This window comes from Gigantopelta aegis, chromosome 6 (genome assembly GCF_016097555.1).
Source record: "Gigantopelta aegis isolate Gae_Host chromosome 6, Gae_host_genome, whole genome shotgun sequence".
In the NCBI taxonomy this organism is placed as follows: domain Eukaryota; kingdom Metazoa; phylum Mollusca; class Gastropoda; order Neomphalida; family Peltospiridae; genus Gigantopelta; species Gigantopelta aegis.
In genome coordinates, this window is record NC_054704.1 from 3,627,125 (window position 1) to 3,651,668 (window position 24,544).

The 24,544-nt window shown below is 38.2% G+C and overlaps 1 protein-coding gene across 2 annotated transcripts in view; it reads right to left on the reverse strand.

Annotated features, from left to right (window-relative positions):
- Positions 1-534: 534 nt before the first annotated feature.
- The window catches only part of LOC121373882 (guanine nucleotide exchange factor subunit RIC1-like), a 68,938-nt gene continuing 44,928 nt past the window's right edge, over positions 535-24,544 (reverse strand). For both annotated transcript variants that reach the window (XM_041500678.1, XM_041500676.1), the window contains 10 exons: positions 23,283-23,407; positions 20,943-21,172; positions 20,082-20,166; positions 17,797-18,040; positions 14,006-14,176; positions 13,197-13,318; positions 12,803-13,003; positions 11,784-11,952; positions 9,423-9,611; positions 535-8,484 (listed from right to left, as the gene is read on the reverse strand). In XM_041500678.1, the coding sequence (XP_041356612.1) occupies positions 8,238-8,484; positions 9,423-9,611; positions 11,784-11,952; positions 12,803-13,003; positions 13,197-13,318; positions 14,006-14,176; positions 17,797-18,040; positions 20,082-20,166; positions 20,943-21,172; positions 23,283-23,407 (1,783 nt within the window). In that variant the 3' untranslated portion in view covers positions 535-8,237. The remainder of the gene's footprint in view (positions 8,485-9,422; positions 9,612-11,783; positions 11,953-12,802; positions 13,004-13,196; positions 13,319-14,005; positions 14,177-17,796; positions 18,041-20,081; positions 20,167-20,942; positions 21,173-23,282; positions 23,408-24,544) is intronic.

A 24,544-nucleotide genomic window follows, 5' to 3' on the forward strand; every position in this document is an offset into this window, starting at 1 on the left:
CTCCAGTAAAAATGCATCCCCCAATATTCAGTTGTTATTGCTATTACATGTGTCAGGTTGCTATAAAACACACAATAACCATGGTATACAATTTTTGTATTTATTGCCTACCAGGATACATCCTGTTTGACAAAATCAATTAAATGCATCATTATTTTTTCTCATATCCTTTATAAAACTACAAGTCCGACTGGTGCTTTTTTTAGTGGAGTTCAGTGTATAAACTAGACTTTCCTAGGTGTAAAGCCCAGTTGACCATATACAGCTTGAGAGAGATATCTGAAGTGGTTCACAATCAGTTTGTCAGTGTGCCGTTCTGTCAGTGGGGAAAGGCAGATAAAAGATCTCTAGCTGCAAAGAAAAAATGTAGCAGGTTTCCTCTTTTATTGATTATCAAATGTCTGACACCCAATAGCCAATGATTAATTAATCAATGTATTTTATTGGGGTCGTAAAACAAAATAAGTTTAAACAAACTTTTTTGTGACCTCTCTCTTTAACCTGCCCCGAATACAAAAACAACAGAACTGTTACTTGGTGTGATGTGGTGACAACATTTATTAACAGGTATCAATGGCTTTCACATAGCGGTCTACACTACATAAGGCATCATGCAAAATGTGTTTCACATCGCAGTTTGTACTGCTATAATATAATTCAATACTATACATGCTCATTCATCTCCACAACAATGTTTAGCTAAAATACAAAAATAAATAGACCTGCACATAATACAGGGATTTTTGTTTAGCAAGTAAAATGTTTAAAAAGCACATCGGAACATTTGTGTAAATGCTCAACAAAATAACAAGCTATAAAAATTATTTGATATCACTGATACTACACCCAATAAAACATGTTAGGAATAAAATCACAAATGGTTACTTGTCATTAGTTATAATCTTGTCGTAGAAAATGAAAATGCTTATTTATTTATTTAAAAGATATATAATATACATTTAGAGTAGACTGTTTTTTCATCTATTTTTTTAATCAAGAACTTTTCAATTATTTTTATTATTTTTTTTATGATGAGAGTACGACTCTAAAAGCTGCTCTCTGCAAAGGCAAAAAGACTAAGATTTAGTGGGGAATTAAATACTCTGAAAATCATTCTTTGTGACTTTTATCCATCTAGTTTTATTAAATAATTGAATGATTTTTTTTCTTAAAGTTAGTCTTTTATAAAAACATTTCTCTAGTATCTGGCTCAATTATTTTGAGGCTTATTCTAAAATACCACAGTTCACACATACATCAACTAGTGTTGAACTCAATTTTAACTTATTGTCTTTTGCCTTAACAGGGCAGTACATAAAGAGTATCATATTAAATTAACACCTCGGCATTGGTATAATATAATTCATGTTAACTTTTGCTATACTTCAGTGTAAAGAAAATATGTGATGACAGTATAGTTTTGTCATCCATCCTGGTTAGTATTGGTGAATCCCATTTTGCAGACCCCTAGACTGAAGGATATCCTAACAACAAACTCTGTAGCAGCTAACAATCTGCTCAGAAAGAACATCTATTTGTAAATGGACACAACCTAGTTCTCAAAGAATATCTCTACAAAAAGGGGCAAAATCTAGAAAGAAGATCTTATAGAGGAACATAACCTAAACAGGAATGCATCTACAAAACAGAACACCACCTACATGTGTTGAGAAATAATGATACAACATAGCTGGAAAAAACAGCTGCCTACCACCAAAAGAAAGGGATCTCTAAAGACATTGTATTATGGATTACAAAGTGTTTCTCCAATACGAGATTGTAAATGAAAACAAGGCAAAGAAAACCTTGTTGATGTACTGCCCAACAGGTGTTTCTACATGTAGATCTACAGAAGAGAACATTCTTTGTCAATTGCCTTGAACACTGGACCTAACGCTAGCCACCAAACAGTTTTACAAATATAGAAACAATGACCTTGGTTAAAAACGTTTTTCTTTCTGATTGATAACCATCAATTGCTGGTTGAAGAAAGCAATTTTCAGGACAATAAATAAATATATACATGTATTGAGATAATATTTTGTTAGGCTATTTAGAAAGTCTGTCCACACTACTAGGCCTATAATATGCAATTTCCATTGGTCATAACCTAGCTTGTATAGTGTGTAAGGTGTAGGTAAATATTTGTTTTTATAACATAAGCTACATATAAGATAACAGATACATTAAGCCATTTCTACTTTTTTTTAAAAAGAAGAAAATTGTTATTTACATTGAAAAAAATAGACTGCAAGATTTAGGTAAAAATTTATGAAATGTGCAGTTTAATTTTTTGTTTGTTTTTCAAGCTTCATTCGCAACTTACAATATAAAGAGTGAAAAAAGAAATTATAAAAAGATACAACACTTAATCAAAGAGATTGTACACGAGATAAATCCTGAGAAGGTTCATATGCAGCAGGTTGACTTGTGGACAATTAAACACCAACTCTACACGGATTACTTATTATGAAGAATATATCACAAGTTGAGTAGTAATCGGAAAGAATACACGTGACCACAAACCTACACTTAGTGAAAGACGAAGGTTCTTAAAGCAACTGCCAGTAATCTCATGTTCACTACCACTCAGCTATAAATTAAAATCACAAAACTGCAATCTAGTCTAGCACACCAACGTGTTGAACTTGATGCTAATCTCAGACTGTCAACTGTTGTGACGAAGTTGGCCAACTCGACAATTCCCGACTCAAAACGGGTGTGCTCAGACTAACAACTAATGTGTTATACGACGACAATCAAATAGTAAGAGCGCTCAGACTAGCAAATGGACAGTTGTAGAAATCGCGACAGCAGAAAGTTGGCCAACTTTGTGTTGGCAGTTGGTAGTCTGATCCAAGCATTAAAAGCGATTTGACCCCGAGGCCTGTTTAGAATGTAGATCCACACTAAATAATACACTAACATGACATGTGGCGCAATGTTAAAACAGCAACATCGCCAGTCTAAAAGATCAGTAAGGTGTAAAGATAGAGAGTATTTCGTTACAAATTGACAGCCAAATTTGGCATTTTGTCATTAAAACTGGTGCACATATAGTCTGCTATAGTAGGTTGCTTGTCATAGCATTCACTAATTACCTTGCCTTCCCTGTACCTACATATTGTATACCCGTCTCTCATTCTAATTATGTTGTAGTAAGTTCGTGTTGGGTCAAAATAAGACTCAAATGCAAATGTATAAAAAACCCAGTAAAAATATGCTCTTGCAGAAAAACTGTTGTGCCATGGCAATTGCTTGATGATGAGATGTTAAACATTTAATCCTATTTTAGTGTCTTTAGATCAAAGTTGCAAAAAGTGCAAATATTTTAAACAACCTTTCTTGCTGGGTCCTGGCCATGGGCCCGGAATTTCACAGGTTCGTTCGGTCAGCATGCTGGTTATAATGTTCAATTAACACCAACAACAAACTGCTTACTATATACACACTGCCGTATTCTTAACCTGGACCAATTTCACATTGAGATGTCAACTCATGATGACTACCACAAGCACAATTCCCAGTATTCTTTAGTTGTAATTTGAGTGCCCTATAGTCTATAATGAGGTAAAATATTACACACACATGTACTTGAACCATTAGTCACATCAGACTCTGTCACATTAGTCTCTGTCACATTAGACTCTGTCACATCAGACTCTGTCACATTAGTCTGCGTGGCACAAAAGTCTGAGCATGTTAATTATGTTACATTACATCTTAAAACAAGTGTTTGGGTACGTTTGTTTACAAACAAACATCAATTTAATTCATAAAACAATTGTTAAAACAACACATCTTGATTGTGAATATATGTATAAAACTGATAGATAACAATTTGATTGAAAAAAAACCCTCTGAATTAATGCATTAAAAGTATACTTTTGCCAACTTAGATCAATGTGTTTTTCTGTCACCTGTTAACACGGGTCTGTCACCGCTGTAATGATCAACCTTGTATATCATCTTAAACAAGTTTACCTAGAAGCTTTAATAGATACCTTATTGTAATTTATGAATCCATAAATTAAATGTTTTATTTTATCTGTTAACATGAACATCCAAGCATACTTTGACTAGTATTAACATGTTGTCCAAACTAGGGAGCATGGAAGTCCATTTATATTGATCTTATTTGCATAGTCTAAATTAACCTGAAGCAAACTATCATAAAAAGTATTTGTCGTCTAGAACTTAATTAAGGTCGGATCCATTACCTGTTTGTTGTTTCTGTGAACAGTAGCGACAGAAATGGTTGTTTTAATGTTTGCTGCACAGACTTCTATTAAAAAAAACCTATTTGATTTTTAACTTTCAGTAGTAACATGTTTATTGTTCCATTGTACTGGAAACAAATATTTTTAAAGAAAGATTTTAACTTTAAAATATAACACAAATGCTTAGGTGTGCAGATTTAGGTGCCACCAGTGTATGTAAAGGTATTGTAGCTTTCAGAGAAAAGTGATAAACTAAATATGACTATTTCAGAGATTATGTAGCACACACAGTAAAATGACCTGTTATTTACCACACATGTAAAGATGACATCTTCGGAGAAAAGTGATAATATACATTGTAATGAATGTTTAAGACATAATGTACCACTAGCACACACAATAAAACAGAGCTGTTATTTACACTGCCACTGATCCTGTAAGGTTTTACTATACATGATCAAATGAGTATGACTATGTACAATGGTTACATGTGAGGTGAGCTCGATGATACGAAGAATTAAAGTCCGAACCACATTGTTAAAAACTACGATAAATTAACTCTCCTACCTTTAATTACCGTTACATTTCCCCCACATTTTGTCCAGACAGAAATCTTGAAAAAAACATTACAGTGACACAAATTCCACATACTAGACTAACCATGTCACTGATATCAACTTTATCAAGATCGCATAAGGCAAAACTTTGCCATTTTGCTTGTTTATGGAATACCCTTCAAGAGGGGTGGATTGATACGACGTAATCTAACAACATGATGACATGGGTTATGGTATAACACAATCATCATTATGGTATAACACAATCATCGTTATGATATAACACAATCAACGTTATGGTATAACACAATCATCGTTCTGGTATAACACAATCATCGTGACGTCAGATTAATTACTTCACATACTTAGGAGGCTTCCACTCTCTTGATGAGTATTTCATAAAAAAGCAAAATGGCAGCAGACTATGAAAAATTGCATGTGTTTTGTTCAAATATGGTGATCTCATTTCAGTCTAATATGTGGAATCCATGTCAATGTAAAAAAAATTTCACAATTTATGTTGACAGAACATGGAGAAAATCAAACGGTAATTAAAGGTAAGAATAATTGATTGTAGTTAACAATTTGGTTCAGACTTTGATTCTCAATGATGATGTACAAGACATTAACAAATAACAAGTACCACACACACGTAGCACACAACACAGTGTAATACAAACAGTTTTGTTCCCTTGCTGACCTTATTTGCATAAAACAAAACTGGGCTAAATATGGCACACAGTATGGCGTTTACCAAAGCCCGGTATAATAGTTATAGTTCAGACTGTATATGATCACTACAGCCTGGTATAACAGTTCTAATTGAATACAGTGTTTACCAAAGCCCGGTATAACAGTTCTAGTTCAGACTGTATATGATCACTACAGCCTGGTATAACAGTTCTAATTGAATAGTGTTTACCAAAGCCCGGTATAACAGTTATAGTTCAGACTGTATATGATCACTACTGCCTGGTATAACAGTTCTAATTGAATACAGTGTTTACCAAAGCCCGGTATAACAGTTATAGTTCAGACTGTATATGATCACTATAGCCTGGTATAACAGTTCTAATTGAATACAGTGTTTACCAAAGCCCGGTATAACAGTTATAGTTCAGACTGTATATGATCACTACAGCCTGGTATAACAGTTCTAATTGAATACAGTGTTTACCACAGCCCGGTATAACAGCCCAATATAGTAGTTTAGTTTGGACTATATGTTTATCATAGCCCGATATAACTTCCAATTCGGACTGTATATGATGTTTATAATAGCCCAATATATAAAAGTTCTAGTTCGGACTGTATATGGTGTTTAACATAGCCCAATATAGATAGTTCTAGTTTGGACTGTACAATTTGGCACACTCAGTCTGTGACACCATCGCCCAGTCACTGATGACTAGAACAATGAAATGGTAAGATACATTTGATATGCACCAGTAGTTTAGGATGTCTGTGTAGTACAAACAACATAAACAAAGAGCTTTCACACAATCCTTAGTTACATTAGAATATCTCCAGTAACTCGACCAATCTCGGTTGGGAAACCTCGGTCCTGAAAACACATCTTGGATCCATGTATCTTGACTGACTCCTTTACCCTGACACAGATCCTCAAACGAGTCTCCAGGACACGGCTGTAGAATCCGCACAACCACCTGTTAGTTCTTTCACTGGTCCGCACAACCACCTGTTAGTTCTTTCACCGGTATGCACAACCACCTGTTCGTTCTTTCACTGGTCTGCACAACCACCTGTTTTTTCTTTCACTGGTCTTCTTAACACTGCGGCTCAGACTAACCTCTGCACTGATGTTCTATGCTGCAGTGATCTTCTACGCTACACCATAACGTTTAAAATGGGAAAATAGATCTTCAGGAACATCAGACCAACAGACATCATGGCGATTCACATCCTATAAAAACTGACAGACTAGTCTACTGGAACTAGACAACTGGTAGCCTAGATTGCAGGCCTCAGACGTCCATGTTTTAATACAAGTCCAACAATTGGTGATCACTGGTGCGTAAAGTAATAAGGAAGACCTCTGCCTCACCCCAACCTGGCCCTCGACTACCTGTTAACATCATAGAAATATCAATGTGAAAGCAATATTAATCAATGTTGCCATGTCTTATTAATATAATGTTCACTGTGAACTAGTGTTTACTTAATGTCACATGTTTAACCATCTGTCATTCACAATGTGAAGTAAATGAGTGTGTTATATTAGTTGATATATGTTAAGAGTAATGAAGTCGAAAACACTAAATGACAATATCCCTGTCTCCACATTTGTTATTTGTTCTACAAAGTGCCACCTGTGGTTTCGTGTGTACCCAGAGTATACAGGATGGCACATACCACACTGCGACCTGTAAGAATTAGTTATGAAGTACTGGTAGGAGAGGTTTCAAAGTTCACAGGATGTCATCTCTCAAGAGTTAGTAATGTTTACCACCAAGCTGGATAGCAACCAGATTGTTAACTCTCAATCATAGACACAGTTAATAAATATAAACCAGGGATGAATTTCAACAAGATTGGTTATAGAATCTCAATAATCAAGTCTACAGTTGTTGTTATCACAGGGAAATGACCGATTAGATTTAAAACATAAATCACTCCCAACGTTCTACCAATACTAACTTTAGTCCTGACCAAGCTTTACCATTACTGAGCTGAGCTGTACAGTCTGATTGAAGTTCTGCCAATACAGACCAAGTTTTACCATTACTGAGTAGTTGTAGTCTGATTGAAGTTTTGCCAATACAGACCACGTTTTACCATTACTGAGTTGAGTTGTACAGTCTGATTGAAGTTTTGCCAATACAGACCAAGTTTGACCATTACTGAGTTGAGTTGTACAGTCTGACGGAAGTTCTGCCAATACAGACCACGTTTTACCATTACCGAGTTGAGTTGTACAGTCTGACGGAAGCTCTGCCATTACAGACCAAGTTTTACCATTACTGAGTTGAGTTGTACAGTCTGACGGAAGCTCTGCCAATACAGACCAAGTATTACCATTACTGAGTTGAGTTGTAGTCTGACGGAAGCTCTGCCAATACAGACCAAGTATTACCATTACTGAGTTGAGTTGTACAGTCTGATGGAAGCTCTGCCAATACAGACCAAGTATTACCATTACTGAGTTGAGTTGTACAGTCTGACTGAAGCTCTGCCAATACCAACTGAAGTTCTGTGAAGACTGACTGAATTTCTGTCAACAGAGACAAGTCCTGCCAGTATCAGATAATGTCTGGCATGGAGGACACAAAGATGTACAAAACATCTGGAATGTGGTAGACGAGAAGACATCAGTGTCACCATCTGTGAACAATCGTGTAACATCCCGTGATGCTTATCCTTCCACCGACCCTGACTAACTGTACACCTCGATGATTGCATTCCTTCACTTCCATTGACACACCTAACGAACATTCCGTCATCATGATATCAGACAATCGCTGCCTTTCTGCTCCACCTCGGGGGCATCATCCTCCTTCACAACGGCCAGTTCCACGGTGTCTGTGCGCATCGTCTGCGCGACGGGTGATGAGTTTCCTTCCTCCACAGACAGGGGTTCCGTCGGAGTTATCTCCACCTCTAGAGAGGGTCTACTCGTCTGCTCGACAATCTTGTCCAACACGAGGATCTGCGTCTTTATACTTGTGAAGAAAGGTTTGTAGCCGATACTGGAATGACAAACACAAAATGTAATTAGTAGATTTAAAAATATTTACTCTGTAAATTAAGCTAAATACTTTGACTCCTTTTCATTAATGAACAATACAAAAATACTAATCAGCAGGAACAGTAATGACATAGCAATTAAACTTACTCAAATGAATACTTCTACTAATCAGGCATGTGTCAAAAAACCAACTTGCTATATAGTTCAAGTTAATCTGATTTTAGCAACTGTCTATCTTAGAAGGTTATAATACAAGTTAGTCACAAATCTTTTCCCCTAACACTTTACTGTAGAGAATGCTACACTCATTTTTGTTAGATATAATTTTTATGAACTGAGCAAACTTTCCCAGTATATGGCCAAATGAAATGGAAGTCTGATATATGTGAAGATCACAGGTTTCATAAAATTATAATAACAAGTATAATATTTAATTTGTTCCCCATTTTCAAACGTAATATTCCAGAGGAAACTGAATCCACAAAATCACCAAATAAATGGTTTGTCTAGCTTGTGTTGTGTTGTAAAATCGATGTCTGTACAGGACTGGTGGTGCATACGATCCTTTTATATATGTGGTCAGATGCAGTTCACTGGACATTAGAAACTCTTGTGTATGTTAAACAGAGATGTGTACAGGTATACACTGACAGTCATAACAGTTTCTCTTTGATAATGTTCTTGTAGTGTTTGTTAACTATGAAGCAGTGCCTCATGAATGGAATATTAAAAGTTGTGGTATGTCCTGTCCTGTCTGTGGGACGGTGTATATAAAAGAAGCCTTGCTACTAAATGTAAAATATAACAAGTTTCAGACTATGAGTAACAATTACAATGTGACATCTTACAGCTTGTGACTAATTAATCAATGTGCTCTAGTTAAACAAACAAACGTGTTTTCACTATGTAGCAGCATCCATCGAGTGATGAGAAACCTACCACTCGGTGTCTGTCCACAGTTCTAGGTAGGACAAGCCCTCACGCATCCGCCCGGCCATGTCGAGAGGCGTGTCTGTCAAACTAGCGGTGTTAATAGTCCGCATCACCCCAACCGAATCCCTCAGTACTATAGCCACGATCAGAGCCCATTCAAGACAGCCAGCCTCGAGGAAAATCTGCAGTAGATATCTGAAACACAGACACAGATGTAAGCGAACAATTTAATAATAATACCATATGCCAAGGAAGCTTCCCACAAAGTTTAGTTCTGTTTACCCATACACACGTTTTTATACAGTGTCAACATGAACGCATTGAGTATTATACAAAATATATTTATTTTCTTTACTGTTAATGTGTTTTCCGCCATATCTAAGTATATAAAATACTAGACGGACCTGTGTAGGAACGTCCTGTACAGAGCCGTCATCACTCTATATATATTTATATATCATTATTATTATTATTTAAGGAGTGTCTGTTATTTCTTTTACGTTCATCAGGGTATGAACAAAATAAATCATCTGTAAGCTGTGTGAATCAGCGAAGCCATTCTCACATAAGTTTGTGGATGATTTTTTTGTTTATACCTAGATGAACGTAAAAGTAATAACAAACAATACTTATAATTAAATTTGAAACATACTGAGTAATAATAACATTAAAAGTTCATATATATATATATATATTCTATTGAGTATTGTCCGAAATATACATATATTTTCTGTATACACAAAATATATATTTATTTTATTTTATTTACTGTTTACTACCATATCTAAGTAGAGAATACTAGACCACCCTCTATAGGAACGTTCTGTACAGAGCTGTCCTGACTACATATATTTTTTATATATTTACACACGCACACGTTATATATTTTATTGAGTATAATCCGAAATATACATATATTTTCTTTATATACAAAATATATATTTATTTTCTTTACTGCTAATGTGTTTTCCACCATATCTAAGTATACTATACGTCCTGTACAGAACCGGTAAGGTTTTGGTCCCTTATGCGTTCACTAGCTTCCCTCCTACAAAATGTGCTGAACAAACCCTCGTACTTAGAGTAACATTAAAATTGTTTTCTACGTGAAACGATTACCCACAAACGTTTCCGATATCCATTGGAAGGATAACGAATTTCCCGGACATATGCGATTGGAACAATTAATAATTGAACAATGGTCGTGGCCTCCCATTGCTTTTGCCCCCCAATTTGCAGATAGGTCTATTTTGGCGAGATCTCGCGGTTTGCGTCCTCGAGTAACTCCGCAACGGGCTAACGGGCACATGCGCAGTGGAATGAGAAAGAAGTCTATTGGTCAAATATGTTTGTAGTAGTTGAAAATGTGAAACGTTTACGAATGATGCATGATGAATGACAGACAGAAATGGATTGCAATAGATCATTTGAGTCTTTGGATGTTAACTATGTAAAGATGAACCTTAGCTCTATCTGCGACTGCTGCGGCCCCTTGCTGGCGACTGCTGCGGCCCCTTGCTGGCCCCAATCAGTGAAGATGTTAACTATGTAAAGACGAACCTGAGCTCTATCTGCGACTGCTGCGGCCCCTTGTTGGCCCCAATCAGTGAAGATGTTAACTATGTAAAGACGAACCTAAGCTCCATCTGTGACTGCTGCGGCCCCTTGCTGGCCCCAATCAGTGAAGATGTTAACTATGTAAAGACGAACCTAAGCTCCATCTGCGGTCCCTTGTTGGCCCCAATCAATGAAGATGTTAACTATGTAAAGACGAACCTGAGCTCTATCTGCGACTGCTGCAGTCCCTTGTTGGCCCCAATCAGTGAAGATGTTAACTATGTAAAGACGAACCTGAGCTCTATCTGCGGCCCCTTGTTGGCCCCAATCAGTGAAGATGTTAACTATGTAAAGACGAACCTGAGCTCTATCTGCGCTTGCTGCGGCCCCTTGTTGGCCCCAATCAGTGAAGATGTTAACTATGTAAAGACGAACCTGAGCTCTATCTGCGCTTGCTGCGGCCCCTTGTTGGCCCCAATCAGTGAAGATGTTAACTATGTAAAGACGAACCTGAGCTCTATCTGCGCTTGCTGCGGCCCCTTGTTGGCCCCAATCAGTGAAGATGTTAACTATGTAAAGACGAACCTAAGCTCCATCTGCGACTGCTGCGGTCCCTTGTTGGCCCCAATCAGTGAAGATGTTAACTATGTAAAGACGAACCTGAGCTCTATCTGCGCTTGCTGCGGCCCCTTGTTGGCCCCAATCAGTGAAGATGTTAACTATGTAAAGACGAACCTGAGCTCTATCTGCGACTTCTGCGGCCCCTTGTTGGCCCCAATCAGTGAAGATGTTAACTATGTAAAGACGAACCTGAGCTCTATCTCCGACTGCTGCGGCCCCTTGTTGGCCACCTCCTGGGTGAGCTGTTCAAGGTCGGGAGGAAGAAGATCGTTCGACAGTATCGCGTCGCTCACCACCTCGAACTCACCCAGCAGTGAGCTGCTGTCAGACACCTCCAGTGTGGTGACGCTGCTGTCTTCTGAAACATAGAACATCAACACAGTTTAATACAACGTCATCAGTTTAATACAACATCAACACAGTTTAATACATCAACACATATTAACACATCATCAACAAAGGTTAATACAACATCAACACAGTTTAATACATCATGAACAGTTTAATACAACATCAACACATTAACACACCATCAACAGTTTAATACAACATCAACACAGTTTAATACAACATCAACACAGTTTAATACATCATCAACACAGTTTAATACATCATCATCACAGTTTAATACAACATCAACAGTTTAATACAACATCAACACATATTAACACATCATCAACACAGTTTAATACAACATCATCAGTTTAATACAACATCAACACAGTTTAATACAACATCAACACAGTTTAATACGTCATCACAGTTTAATACAACATCAACCCAATTTAATACAACATTAACACATCATCAACAGTTTAACACAATATCAATATAATTTAACACAGGGGTAACACAACATCAACACAACACAGTGATACTGCTGTCTTCTGAAACATCAACACAGTTTAACACTCACAACCCAGGATACCTTTTCCAGTGTTTTCCACAAGTTGATTAATGTGTGATTGTTTGCAGCATGCATTTATTAATATTTTTACAGTATGTTATAGTGAAACTGCAGCTTTAAACATCTTTCTGTTATTTATTTTATACTATTGGAGGAAATCTATAATGAACATTTGAAATATACAAAATACTTTCTTGTAGTTTGCCATTTCAAATACACAACAAAAACTTTGGTGTCTGCACTTCTAATGTAACAACCCAAACCAACATACACACAGATAAGAAACTAAACTTGACCCAACCTTTTTGTGCCTGAGGTTTGAGGAAGACTTCGTCAGCAGTCGATGGTATGAGGGAAGACTCGGATGGGGCTGAGTTTATTGAGCCGAGGTTGTTGATGGTGATAGTGTCCGGGTTTCTCGCCTCACACTTGTCTCCGTTACTGACCGGACTCTGACCGTCGTCGTCCAGCAAAGACGAGGAGGCCAGGCTGGAGGTCGAGTCTGGAACACAAACCATATAGCTGTTAAAATCAGACATCACAGAAAACAAAACTTAATATTCAACACACTATCATTTGATGTTTGAGTCTGGAACACAAGCCAAACAGATATCAAACATTGTTAACATATCTTCAACTGATAAAGCTCTTCTAAGGACTAACTACATTCCCCTCTATACGAGTAGACAACTTACAGGCTAGGTTTTTCCTGAGCTGGTGGTAAGCTGTGTACGACAATATCGGCATCGGCCACTCGAACTGCTGGTGAACATCTCGTAAAGCCGTCACAAAGTCTTCAACCTTGGCAGCACGCACCCTTTAGAAACACAACATGTACTTGTTAGAAATAATTTGTAATGTTTCTAGCAACTCTGTAGTAGGTCTAAAACAATTTATACAGAGACAGCTGCTATAAACTCCTTATGATGAAGATAAACTTATGATGGAAAATACTAGACCTGCCAACAACTTACAAATTAGTGTTTACAGTCAGTTACTGCAACCTATACCATCCCACCCCCATCAAACAGTCGTATAACAAAGAGATCAAAAAAAGGAAGGAAATGTTTTATTTAATGATGCACTCAACATTTTATTTACGGTTATATGGCGTCAGACATATGGTTAAGGACCACACAGATATTGAGGGAGGAAACCCGCTGTCGCCACTTCATTGATACTCTTTTCGATTAGCAGCAAGGGACCTTTTATATGCACCATCCCATAGACAGGATAGCACATACCACGACCTTTGGTGTACCAGTTGTGGTGCACTGGTTGGAACGAAAAATAGCCCAATGGGTCCACTGACGAGGATCGATCCAAGACCGACCTCACATCAAGCGAACGCTTTGCCACTGGGCTATGTCTCGCCTTAACAAAGAAATAAATTAAATAAAAATACTTAAATGAAATCACACTTTAATTTGGTTGTGTTTGAAAAATGAAAATTTAATGGATTGTATAAGACTTTATTGCTATAATGTGTTAACTGTTAGTTCACCTCTCTCTTCGAAGCCAAGAAACTGTTCCAAAATCATCAACATTTGCTGAGAAATATCCCAGAGTTCTGATGCGGTTTGAAGCGAGTAACTTCCTGGCATGTCGACACAGAATCATATCAATGTACACCTGGTCGGCGGTCGGCTCATGAGCTTTACCTTTAAGATGATGTCTGGAAAAACAAATATTCAAAGTGGTATGAAATAATTTCAAATTTCTGATAGTCCTTAAATTTACACTTAAATCAAAATAATATGAAAATGTGGAAATGACCTATACATATTTACTAATAATATATTGCATCTTCCAGAGATTTTATTCTTGAGGGAAAACTGACATCAAGGTGCTAGAGAAATAACTAGCATGGTAATGATATACTGAAACACAATGAAAACCCAAAAACAACTTTTCATTGCAAATAACGACAAACTATTAATGAATTGATGGATAATGTAATATGACATTAATGACTGGTATTCATGAGATACATTCACATGGAAATATGGCCAGTTATCATCAGTAATCAAGTTGCATTCGTAATCGAAAAGTTCAACCCCCCATATCAAGGTCAGTATCTGGTGTGTCCACCATTGGCCCGTGAGCATGCGTGAAGACGGCGGGGAAAGGATTGGCACAAACATCTCAAATAAGCCACAGGAATGTTCCTCCACTACTCCTGCAACACTGTGCAAGCTCAGCGACGTTACGCAGTGGTGGCTGGCGGTGACGTACACGACGTCCTAACTCATCCCACATGTGTTCAATTGGGTTCAAATCCGGAGAAACAGTGGGCCAGTTCATAACGGTCATACCGGCTTGTTGCAGGAATGCCTGGGTAATTCTTGCAGTATGTGGACGGGCATTGTCTTGTTGAAACAGAAGGGGACCTCCTGGTCTTCGGTGATGGTGCAAAAGTGGCTGAAGAACTGGTCTTAGAATAACGTCAACATAATGCTGGGCTGTAAGGGCATCATGGACAATGATGAGATCACTTCTGAAATCACAGTTGATTGCTCCCCATACTATCAGACAACTTCTGCCAAACCGATCACGTTCCCTCACACATCCGTCAGCGTACCGTTCATGGAGTCTCCTGTACACACGTGCTCTTCCATCGGCAAAGGAGACAGAGAAACGGGACTCATCTGAGAAAACAATGCTCTGGTAAAAGGCTGGTGGATGATTACCATTCTGGAGAGCAAACTGTAGTCTTGCAGCACGATGTCGCGGTGTCATGATGTTACTGTTGTACGGGCATCTGCATCTGAGTCCAGCCATTCTGAGTCGACGGATGACCAACATCGGATGGATAGGCCTTCCATGACGTCCTATCGTGTTGCTTGCTGTTATCGTCGCAGTTCTGAACTGGTCACGGAGATGGTGTCGTCAAATCTGCCAATCTTGGCATGGGGTCGATCACGGACACTCCCGGTCTGTTGATGACGTTCGACAAGTCGTCCAATAGTTGATGGATGGACTCTGAAGGTCCTAACAACTTGGCTTTGCGAAGTCCCCCCTTGAACCATGCCCAACACTCGCTCCCTTTATTCTTCTCTGAGTCGTGGCATTCTTAATGTGACGAGGAATATGACACAGTTATGTGACTTTTATGTGTCCACATACTGGCATTTCACGTGCATTGCATGCAGCATGATTGAGCATGTAGTGAACGCATTTCACACCATTTTGTGTGTTTCTGCTATTGTATGTGTAACGAGAACAAAACCAGGATTAAAACCCAGCAAAAGTACCAATCAATGGCTTCCTCTCATATATTGTTATTTTAAGTCCAATAAATATATTTTTCATTAATCACAACAAAATATTGAAAAATATCTGTTTTGCGTTTTCACTGTGTGTCAGTATATATCGTAACGTCATTTCTGTTTCATTTAATTATGGCATAATGTTAAAGGTTCAAGAAGATAAAGTTTAGATTTGTTTTGTGTAACAACACCACTAGAGCACATTGATTTTATTAATCATCAGCTATTGATGCCAAACATTTGGTAATTTCAAACTCTAGTCTTTAGAGGAAACCCGCTACATTTTTCCATTTACAACAAGGGATCTTTTAAAGTTACAGTGTATGGTTACCATATTATAACATCATGTACAAATAGGAAATACAAGAGATCGTCAAAAGTATACGCTCGATTCGTCGCCTGTACCGCCATAGCTTGGCAAAGCACAAACGACAGCCTGTTGTCAGTTTCAGTTAACACGTGCAGTTGCCGATTTCAAACTGTAGGGTTCATCTAAAAAAAATTCAAAGAGAAATCTTGCGCTGCACGAAAAACGTTCGGTTGAGGATACGGTACTAGAGTCTTTAGTTAAAACCAATTGAAACGTATTATCGATGTCTAACATTTGGTAATTTTGACATATAATCTTAGAGAGGAATCGGGTGCATGTGCAGGTGGAGGGTATTGGCCCCATATAAACTTCACTTAACACAGTCTATAACCCCAACCCCGCTGAAATCCCTGCACACGTACCTTGAAAACCTGCTACATTTTTTTTTAGCAAGGGATCGTTTATATGTACCATCCCACAGACAGGATATCACATACCATGGTCTTTTTGTATACCCGCCAATGGGGATCGATCCTAGACTGACCACGTGATCTCTTGTTGGGGAATTCCACACTTGTGATAAGCCAATGAAAACCGAGATCGGCAGGAGCCCATCAAAAGTGTCCCACTATCGAAATACTGGCTTTGTTTTTTAACTGGATAAGCCAGCGTAGTGAAACCAATGCGGAATGCGGCGTCACATATGCACCAAACGTAATTGGATTTTCTGTTCTAAATGCTTAAATAATAAAAATATTCCGGATACTGCCGCTTTAACCTTCTGACTACTGCAGGCGAGATATCTCGCCCGACGTCACGTCAGTCGATATACTGTACACTGTATACAGTGCATTCCCCAATTCATATTTCCCGCCGTTTTGCACACGACACTCACCGGAAACGGAAATATAATTAAAGAAAAAAGAATTTTTTTCAAAATGGTGGTTTTTGTTTTGATTTTTTCAATTGAAAATACCTTGAAATTATGAGTTCAAAAAGTGGTTTTCGGCAAGTATTTTCGCTTGACAACAATGGCGGCACGTCGCGGTAATTTTTCAGGGATCGATAGCTGATTGTGACAGCTAATTTGATAATAAATTTGATCGTTTTACCAACAACGAAAATTACCAAATATTGCAATATGAATCGTAGTTCAGGTTTAAAAAAAAATTCTGGTCAGAAAACCACTGTTATCGGGAATAATGGACATAAATACTGGACAGCTGGCCACAAATGTCCGTAAGTAAACGCAACTTTTTCGATTTTTTGCCTAATTTTAATCACCATTAGCTGATCTAAAATAATAAAAATTAAAAAAAAAGACACGAAAATAATACTTACCGATTCATATATGAACTTTATTTCATGTATTTATGAAACATTTAAGTGAATATATGTGAGTAAAAATTATAAACTTGTACCCACTCAACGTGGTTTTTGTTAAAAATTAATCCAGTAGTCTAAAGGTTAAATACCCTTTACCTCAGACACACCCTTTTGATAAACCAGACGTGAGCCACCGATTGAGATTGGAATGGACCCACTGAGGAATTTCGATCCTGCGACCCCCAGTTTAAGAAATCAGCTGGAAGTGTGAAGTGTGAAGTGTATGATAGTATTCAACATGCCCTGGGCTTTTGACCAGGCAACAACTCCTGACTAAGGAAAATTGAGCAGCAATTCCTGCCATATGAGATGATACAGAGAACAGTTTACTTTTTAGACGAGAGAGGGTCAGAGGCAGTCATTTTGAGTTTTGGTTTCGTGACGTCTCTCATGGGATCGAAGGTCGTGATGCTGGATGTGCGCACGCGCCCCACGTTGCTGACGTTGCTGTAGTTGAAGGGTGCATTGTCGGTCGGTGTGAGGGGCGGACTCAGGGTGGCTGATGGGTAGGTGGAGGCCGACGCTACTCGACTCATGGCTCCCGTCATAGCAGCAGACTCCACATCATTAGGGTCTGGACAACAAAGGAAAGGAATGTTTGTGTAACAACCCATCACATTTTAAACTGGTTATTTGGAAAGAAAGCTAATATCTGAATGACAACCCATCACATTTTAAACTGGTTATTTGGAAAGAAAGCTAATATCTGAATGACAACCTATCACATTTTAAACTGGTTATTTGGAAAGAAAGCTAATATCTGAATGACAACCCATCACAATTTAAACTGGTTATTTGGAAAGAAAGCTAATATCTGAATGACAACCCATCACATTTTAAACTGGTTATTTGGAAAGAAAGCTAATATCTGAATGACAACCCATCACATTTTAAACTGGTTATTTGGAAAGAAAGCTAATATCTGAATGACAACCCATCACATTTTAAACTGGTTATTTGGAAAGAAAGCTAATATCTGAATGACAACCCATCACATTTTAAACTGGTTATTTGGAAAGAAAGCTAATATCTGAATGACAACCCATCACATTTTAAACTGGTTATTTGGAAAGAAAGCTAATATCTGAATGACAACCCATCACATTTTAAACTGGTTATTTGGAAAGAAAGCTAATATCTGAATGACAACCCATCACAATTTAAACTGGTTATTTGGAAAGAAAGCTAATATCTGAATGACAACCATTAACATTTTAAACTGGTTATTTGGAAAGAAAGCTAATATCTGAATGACAACCATTAACATTTTAAACTGGTTATTTGGAAAGAAAGCTAATATCTAAATGACAACCCATCACATTTTAAACTGGTTATTTGGAAAGAAAGCTAATATCTGAATGACAACCCATCACATTTTAAACTGGTTATTTGGAAAGAAAGCTAATATCTAAATGACAACCCATCACAATTTAAACTGGTTATTTGGAAAGAAAGCTAATATCTGAATGACAACCATTAACATTTTAAACTGGTTATTTGGAAAGAAAGCTAATATCTGAATGACAACCATTAACATTTTAAACTGGTTATTTGGAAAGAAAGCTAATATCTGAATGACAACCCATCACATTTTAAACTGGTTATTTGGAAAGAAAGCTAATATCTGAATGACAACCCATCACATTTTAAACTGGTTATTTGGAAAGAAAGCTAATATCTGAATGACAACCATTAACATTTTAAACTGGTTATTTGGAAAGAAAGCTAATATCTGAATGACAACCCATCACATTTTAAACTGGTTATTTGGAAAGAAAGCTAATATCTGAATGACAACCCATCACATTTTAAACTGGTTATTTGGAAAGAAAGCTAATATCTGAATGACATCTCAGCACAATTTAAACTGGTTATTTGGAAAGAAAGCTAATATCTGAATGACAACCCATCACATTTTAAACTGGTTATTTGGAAAAAAAGTTAATATCTGAATGACAACCCATCACATTTTAAACTGGTTATTTGGAAAGAAAGCTAATATCTGAATGACAACCCATCACATTTTAAACTGGTTATTTGGAAAGAAAGCTAATATCTGAATGACACCCCATCACATTTTAAACTGGTTATTTGGAAAGAAAGCTAATATCTGAATGACATCTCAGCACAATTTAAACTAGGACTGTTTTCTTTTCAACACTTGGTTGAGATAGTGAGAGAAAACCCGATGCTGCTACAGAGGCCACTCCTACCAACAAGAAGAGATCTTTTAGGTGCATTTTCCCATAGAGACTTTAATATACCAGTCTTAGAACAATAGTTAAGATTAAAAACAAGAAAACCCCCACATCTAGTCTATTGAGGTCAGTTGATCTCATGACCCACTGCACCTTAGCTCTACCAATGAGCTACATCCCAGCCCCTCATTAGGATCGTGGGTAAAAACAAAACAACATAATCTAGTTGATGTCACTGGACTCATTGCTCAATAGCTTAGATTAAATAAATGTGGATAAGAATTAGCAATTTTGCATCAAACCATTAAAACTAATAAAACATTTTAAGCAATCCAATGTAATTTCATTAGTTTTATTAATGTAACCACTAAGGAATAAAACATAACATTTTCTTCTCCTAAATGTCCCGGTTCTTACCAATAGCTTTGAGAAAGCGAACGAGGTCATGAGCTATTTCCCAGGCTTCTTTGTCCAGTGCCGAGTCCAACAGAAGTGTGGCATGCTGCAAAACAAAGACAATCTTCAGACAAACATTTCATTATTGTACAACAATAGCAGTCTTAGTCTTATTAGAACAGAGTTTTAATCTTAACTTACGGCTGCATGACAACCATAATGTTTTAAAAAAACCCAGAATATACTCAATTGCAGTCTTATGGTGCAGTTATTCCAACAATCTGGTTTATGCGATTTGACTGATCATGAAGATAAAATTTATGATTGAAAAAACAGGACAATTGATTCATCTTGTAATGTTGAACTAAAATCCAATGACTATCTCATGATGTACAAAACAAATGGCCACTAGGTACCAAACCAAGTCAGGATCCAAGGGAGGGGAGCCGGGGTCTTGTTCCACCCGTAAAATTACAGTGCCCCTTAACAATTTGTTTACAATTCTCACTGAAGTGCCTTTTTCAGGAATTTGGTCAATGTGCCGTTTTGCCCTTGGTCCCTTCCCAAAAATATTTAACGGGTCTGTCCTTGTCAAACAAAGGAAAATAATAACACAGCTATTGCATATCAAACAGAGGTGTGTGTGTGTGCTACTGGGTGTGAAACGTTGTACTGGAGTGATGATATTGTTAATACAAAAATACATTCCTCACGTTGTCTGCGATATTAAGCTGTGCAAAGTTGAAGCAGTGTTAGAGGGATAAGTCTTCTGATGGATGAACACAGAGAGATAGAATACAAACCTGTGGCAAAGATGTAGCGGTGCAGGAGGGATCATTCTTCTGACAGTCAAACAAACAGCGAGAGAGAGAGAATACAAACCTGTCGACTGACCATTGGCATCTCGAGGTTCTGTAGAATGATGAGGTAGGTTGCTGCAGTGGTGAGGTTGCCGTTCATGAGACACTCCTCGAAGAGATCCTTGGGGTTGCCCACCGTCGAGAAGAGGTACGGCCAGAGAGCCACCTCCGTCTTACGCGCACAGTGCACCACAGTCTGCAGGTACTCGGGGAACTCCTCGATAAATGCCACCACACGCGGCAACAGGGGGTCTAAAAATAAACACAAATCAAATCATTTATTAATTTACCAACAATCAAGAAGGTATTTCTTTTTTTATAACTGTATTAATATATAGTACAGATGAGTTATAACCAAGTTAGTTACACAAACTATCAAAAATATTAAGTTTAAAAATAAATATATTAGATTTCCACGATGAATATCTTACTAGTTTTAACATTAAACTTGACCCCAAAGTGTTCATGTCCTACACATAGAAACATAGTCACATCTGAACAACAACAACACAACTATTACTCAGTTATATACTTTGTCAAAAAAGAAACGCAAAGGTGATAGGGAAAGAAGTGTTTGATTTTACAAAATATACTTTTTTTGTACAATGTTACTGAATGACCATGTTTGTTAATGTTCCTGGAATGGGACAGCATGGCCAAATGCACCCTAAAACAAATTTAATGCACGTTGTGCGACAATTGCAGGAAATTGGTGTGAAATGTTCAAATTTTGGCGAATGCACATGAAACTTGGGGAAAAGATTGGGGTAGTGATGGGTATTTAAAGCTGCAATGCTCGCAATGATGCCTCATTTCCATTTCGATGTAGACGAGTTACAAGATGCCAAGACTAAACCTTGCAATAGGCCGCCTCCAGTTACGTGAATCGCAGTCAGCAGTCGCACGCCACATGAACGTCCATCAGAGCACCATTTCACATCTCTGGGACAGGTACCAGCAGTTTCAATCAGCTGAAGACCAGCCCAGAAGTGGAAGACCTCGCATAACAACTGCAGTACAAGATCGCTACATCCGGGTTCTGCACTTGCGTCACCGAACTGCCACAGCAACGAACACTGCTGGACGCATACCTGGTTTGAGAAGGGTGTCTGCACAAACCATTCGGAAGAACCGACTTCGAGAAGCTGGTTTACGGGCTAGGAGACCATATAGTGGCCCGGTCCTGCGATATCAACATCGACATTTACGTGTTTGCTGTGCACGAATGTACAGGGGTGAACGTGGGAAACTGGTGGCGAGTATGGTTCAGCGACCGAGTCACTTTTCCTTCTACAGCGACATGATGGATGACAATGTGTTTACAAATGCCGCAATGAATGTTTTACCAACAACTGCATCGCCCATGTTGATAGATTCGGTGGAGGGAGTGTCATGATGTGGGGAGCCATCTCATACACCGGCATTTGTGTTCGTACAAGGCAACCCGACAGCTGTACGCTACCGGGATGAAATTCTTCGCCGTCACAGAGAGAACTCTTTCAGCAGGACAATGCCAGGCCGCATACGGCATGTGTAACAATGGATTTCCTACAGAATGAGAACATAAATGTGCTGCCATGGCCATCAAGATCACCAGATCTCAACCCTATTGAACATCTATGGGATGAACTGGACAGACGTGTACAATTGTCACATGCACTGCAGGAAGAATGGGCTAGGATTCCACGTGCCCGGATTCAGACTCATTCAGTCTATGCCAAGGAGATCGCGCAATGATTGCTGCTGCTGGTGGCCAGACAAAGTACTGATTTCAGCGCCCTCGTGGACACTGTGTGGTGACGAAAACGCCTCCACTGCTGTCAGTCCATAGCAAGAACATTGTCACATACTCATGTCAAATTTGACTGTGATATGATCATAAATAACAAAATTATGCCACTTTGTATTAAAGAGATAGTTCCATGAATATTTCGCCTATGCGTTTCTTTTTTGACAGAGTATATATAACAGTTTACAACATATAGTGATGGAGAACACCAACAGATCACACCAACACTAACAGTAAAGAGTGACCACAACTAAAACTGTTATTAATAGTGAATTCAATTTCATCCATAATACCAAGTGTTCCATTTTTATTTTCTCTCAGCATATTTTTTTCTGTCTTTTTCTTTTTGTACAGGTTATTAAAAAGAAAGAGCTTGTTATAAGTATAATTTGTGATATTTTGCTAAGCATAAATAAAACTTATACCGAGTCATTACAAGCAAGACCTCTTAGGTGTACCACTAACAAACATATCGATTTTCGACAGAATATTTTAATACATGTGTATTACCAATAATATGAGACTCTTAATGTACCATTATAGCTTTCATATTATAATTCTCTGTGCACAAACCTGGAATGGGATCTTTAGACGTAGCTTCTGCCTCGAGCACCTCGTGAAGTAACAATTCAAGGACGTGAGGGAAGTAAGGCAGCTCTGTACAACACCGGGCCAGGTCGAACGCATGCACTCCGAGACTGAAAACAATCAACATGTCAAAAACAGAAGAGAAGTCTACTCATGAAGTAACAACTCGTGAAGGACGTGAGGGAAGTAAGGCAGCGCTGTACAACACCGGGCCAGGTCGAACGCATGCACTCCGAGACTGAAAACAATCAACATGTCAAATAACAGAAGAGAAGTCGACTCGTGAAGGACGTGAGGGAAGTAAGGCAGCTCTGTACAACACTGGGCCAGGTCGAACGCATGCACTCCGAGACTGAAAACAATCAACATGTCAAATAACAGAAGAGAAGTCTACTCGTGAAGGACGTGAGGGAAGTAAGGCAGCTCTGTACAACACTGGGCCAGGTCGAAACGCATGCACTCCGAGACTGAAAACAATCAACATGTCAAATAACAGAAGAGAAGTCTACTCGTGAAGGACGTGAGGGAAGTAAGGTAGCTCTGTACAACACTGGGCCAGGTCGAACGCATGCACTCCGAGACTGAAAACAATCAACATGTCAAAAACAGAAGAGAAGTCTACTTGTGAAGTAACAACTCAAGGACGTAAAGGATGTAAGACAGCTCTGTACAAATGAGGTACACAGTATGTTGGCCTGTGTGATGTTGGGTGACATATATTGCTTTGAGTAGTCAGAAGGTTAATCCTAAGTATATGATTTCATTAAAAGTGTACAACAAAAGGACAACCAACATACTGATTCTTTGAGACTGGAGAAAACTTGAGGTGTTTTCTCTTTTATAGATACATCACCTGTCCTCATAACTAGTGAATATTCCCTACGATTAGTAGACTGGTCCGAACATCCCAACAGCCAATGGGATGGCATAAATTCTTCCACTGTGTACCCTTCCTGTTCCGGTCACATAACTACAACTTCCTTCTTTTCCCTGAGTGAATCGCATGGAGAACTGGAAGAGGGGAGGAAGGGTGGGAAATCATTCCATGAGGATAGGTGATGTATCTATAAAAGAGAAAACACCTCAAGTTTTCTCCATTTCTTTTTAACATCACCTGTCCTCATAACTAGTGCAGCATTCAACAGATGGTGGCGGGTTCCATACTCCAAAGATGTACAAGTGTTCACCCCATGGACCGGTAAGAACTGACAGTGGAAGAAAAAAAGCCAACCAAAATTAGCCCATCC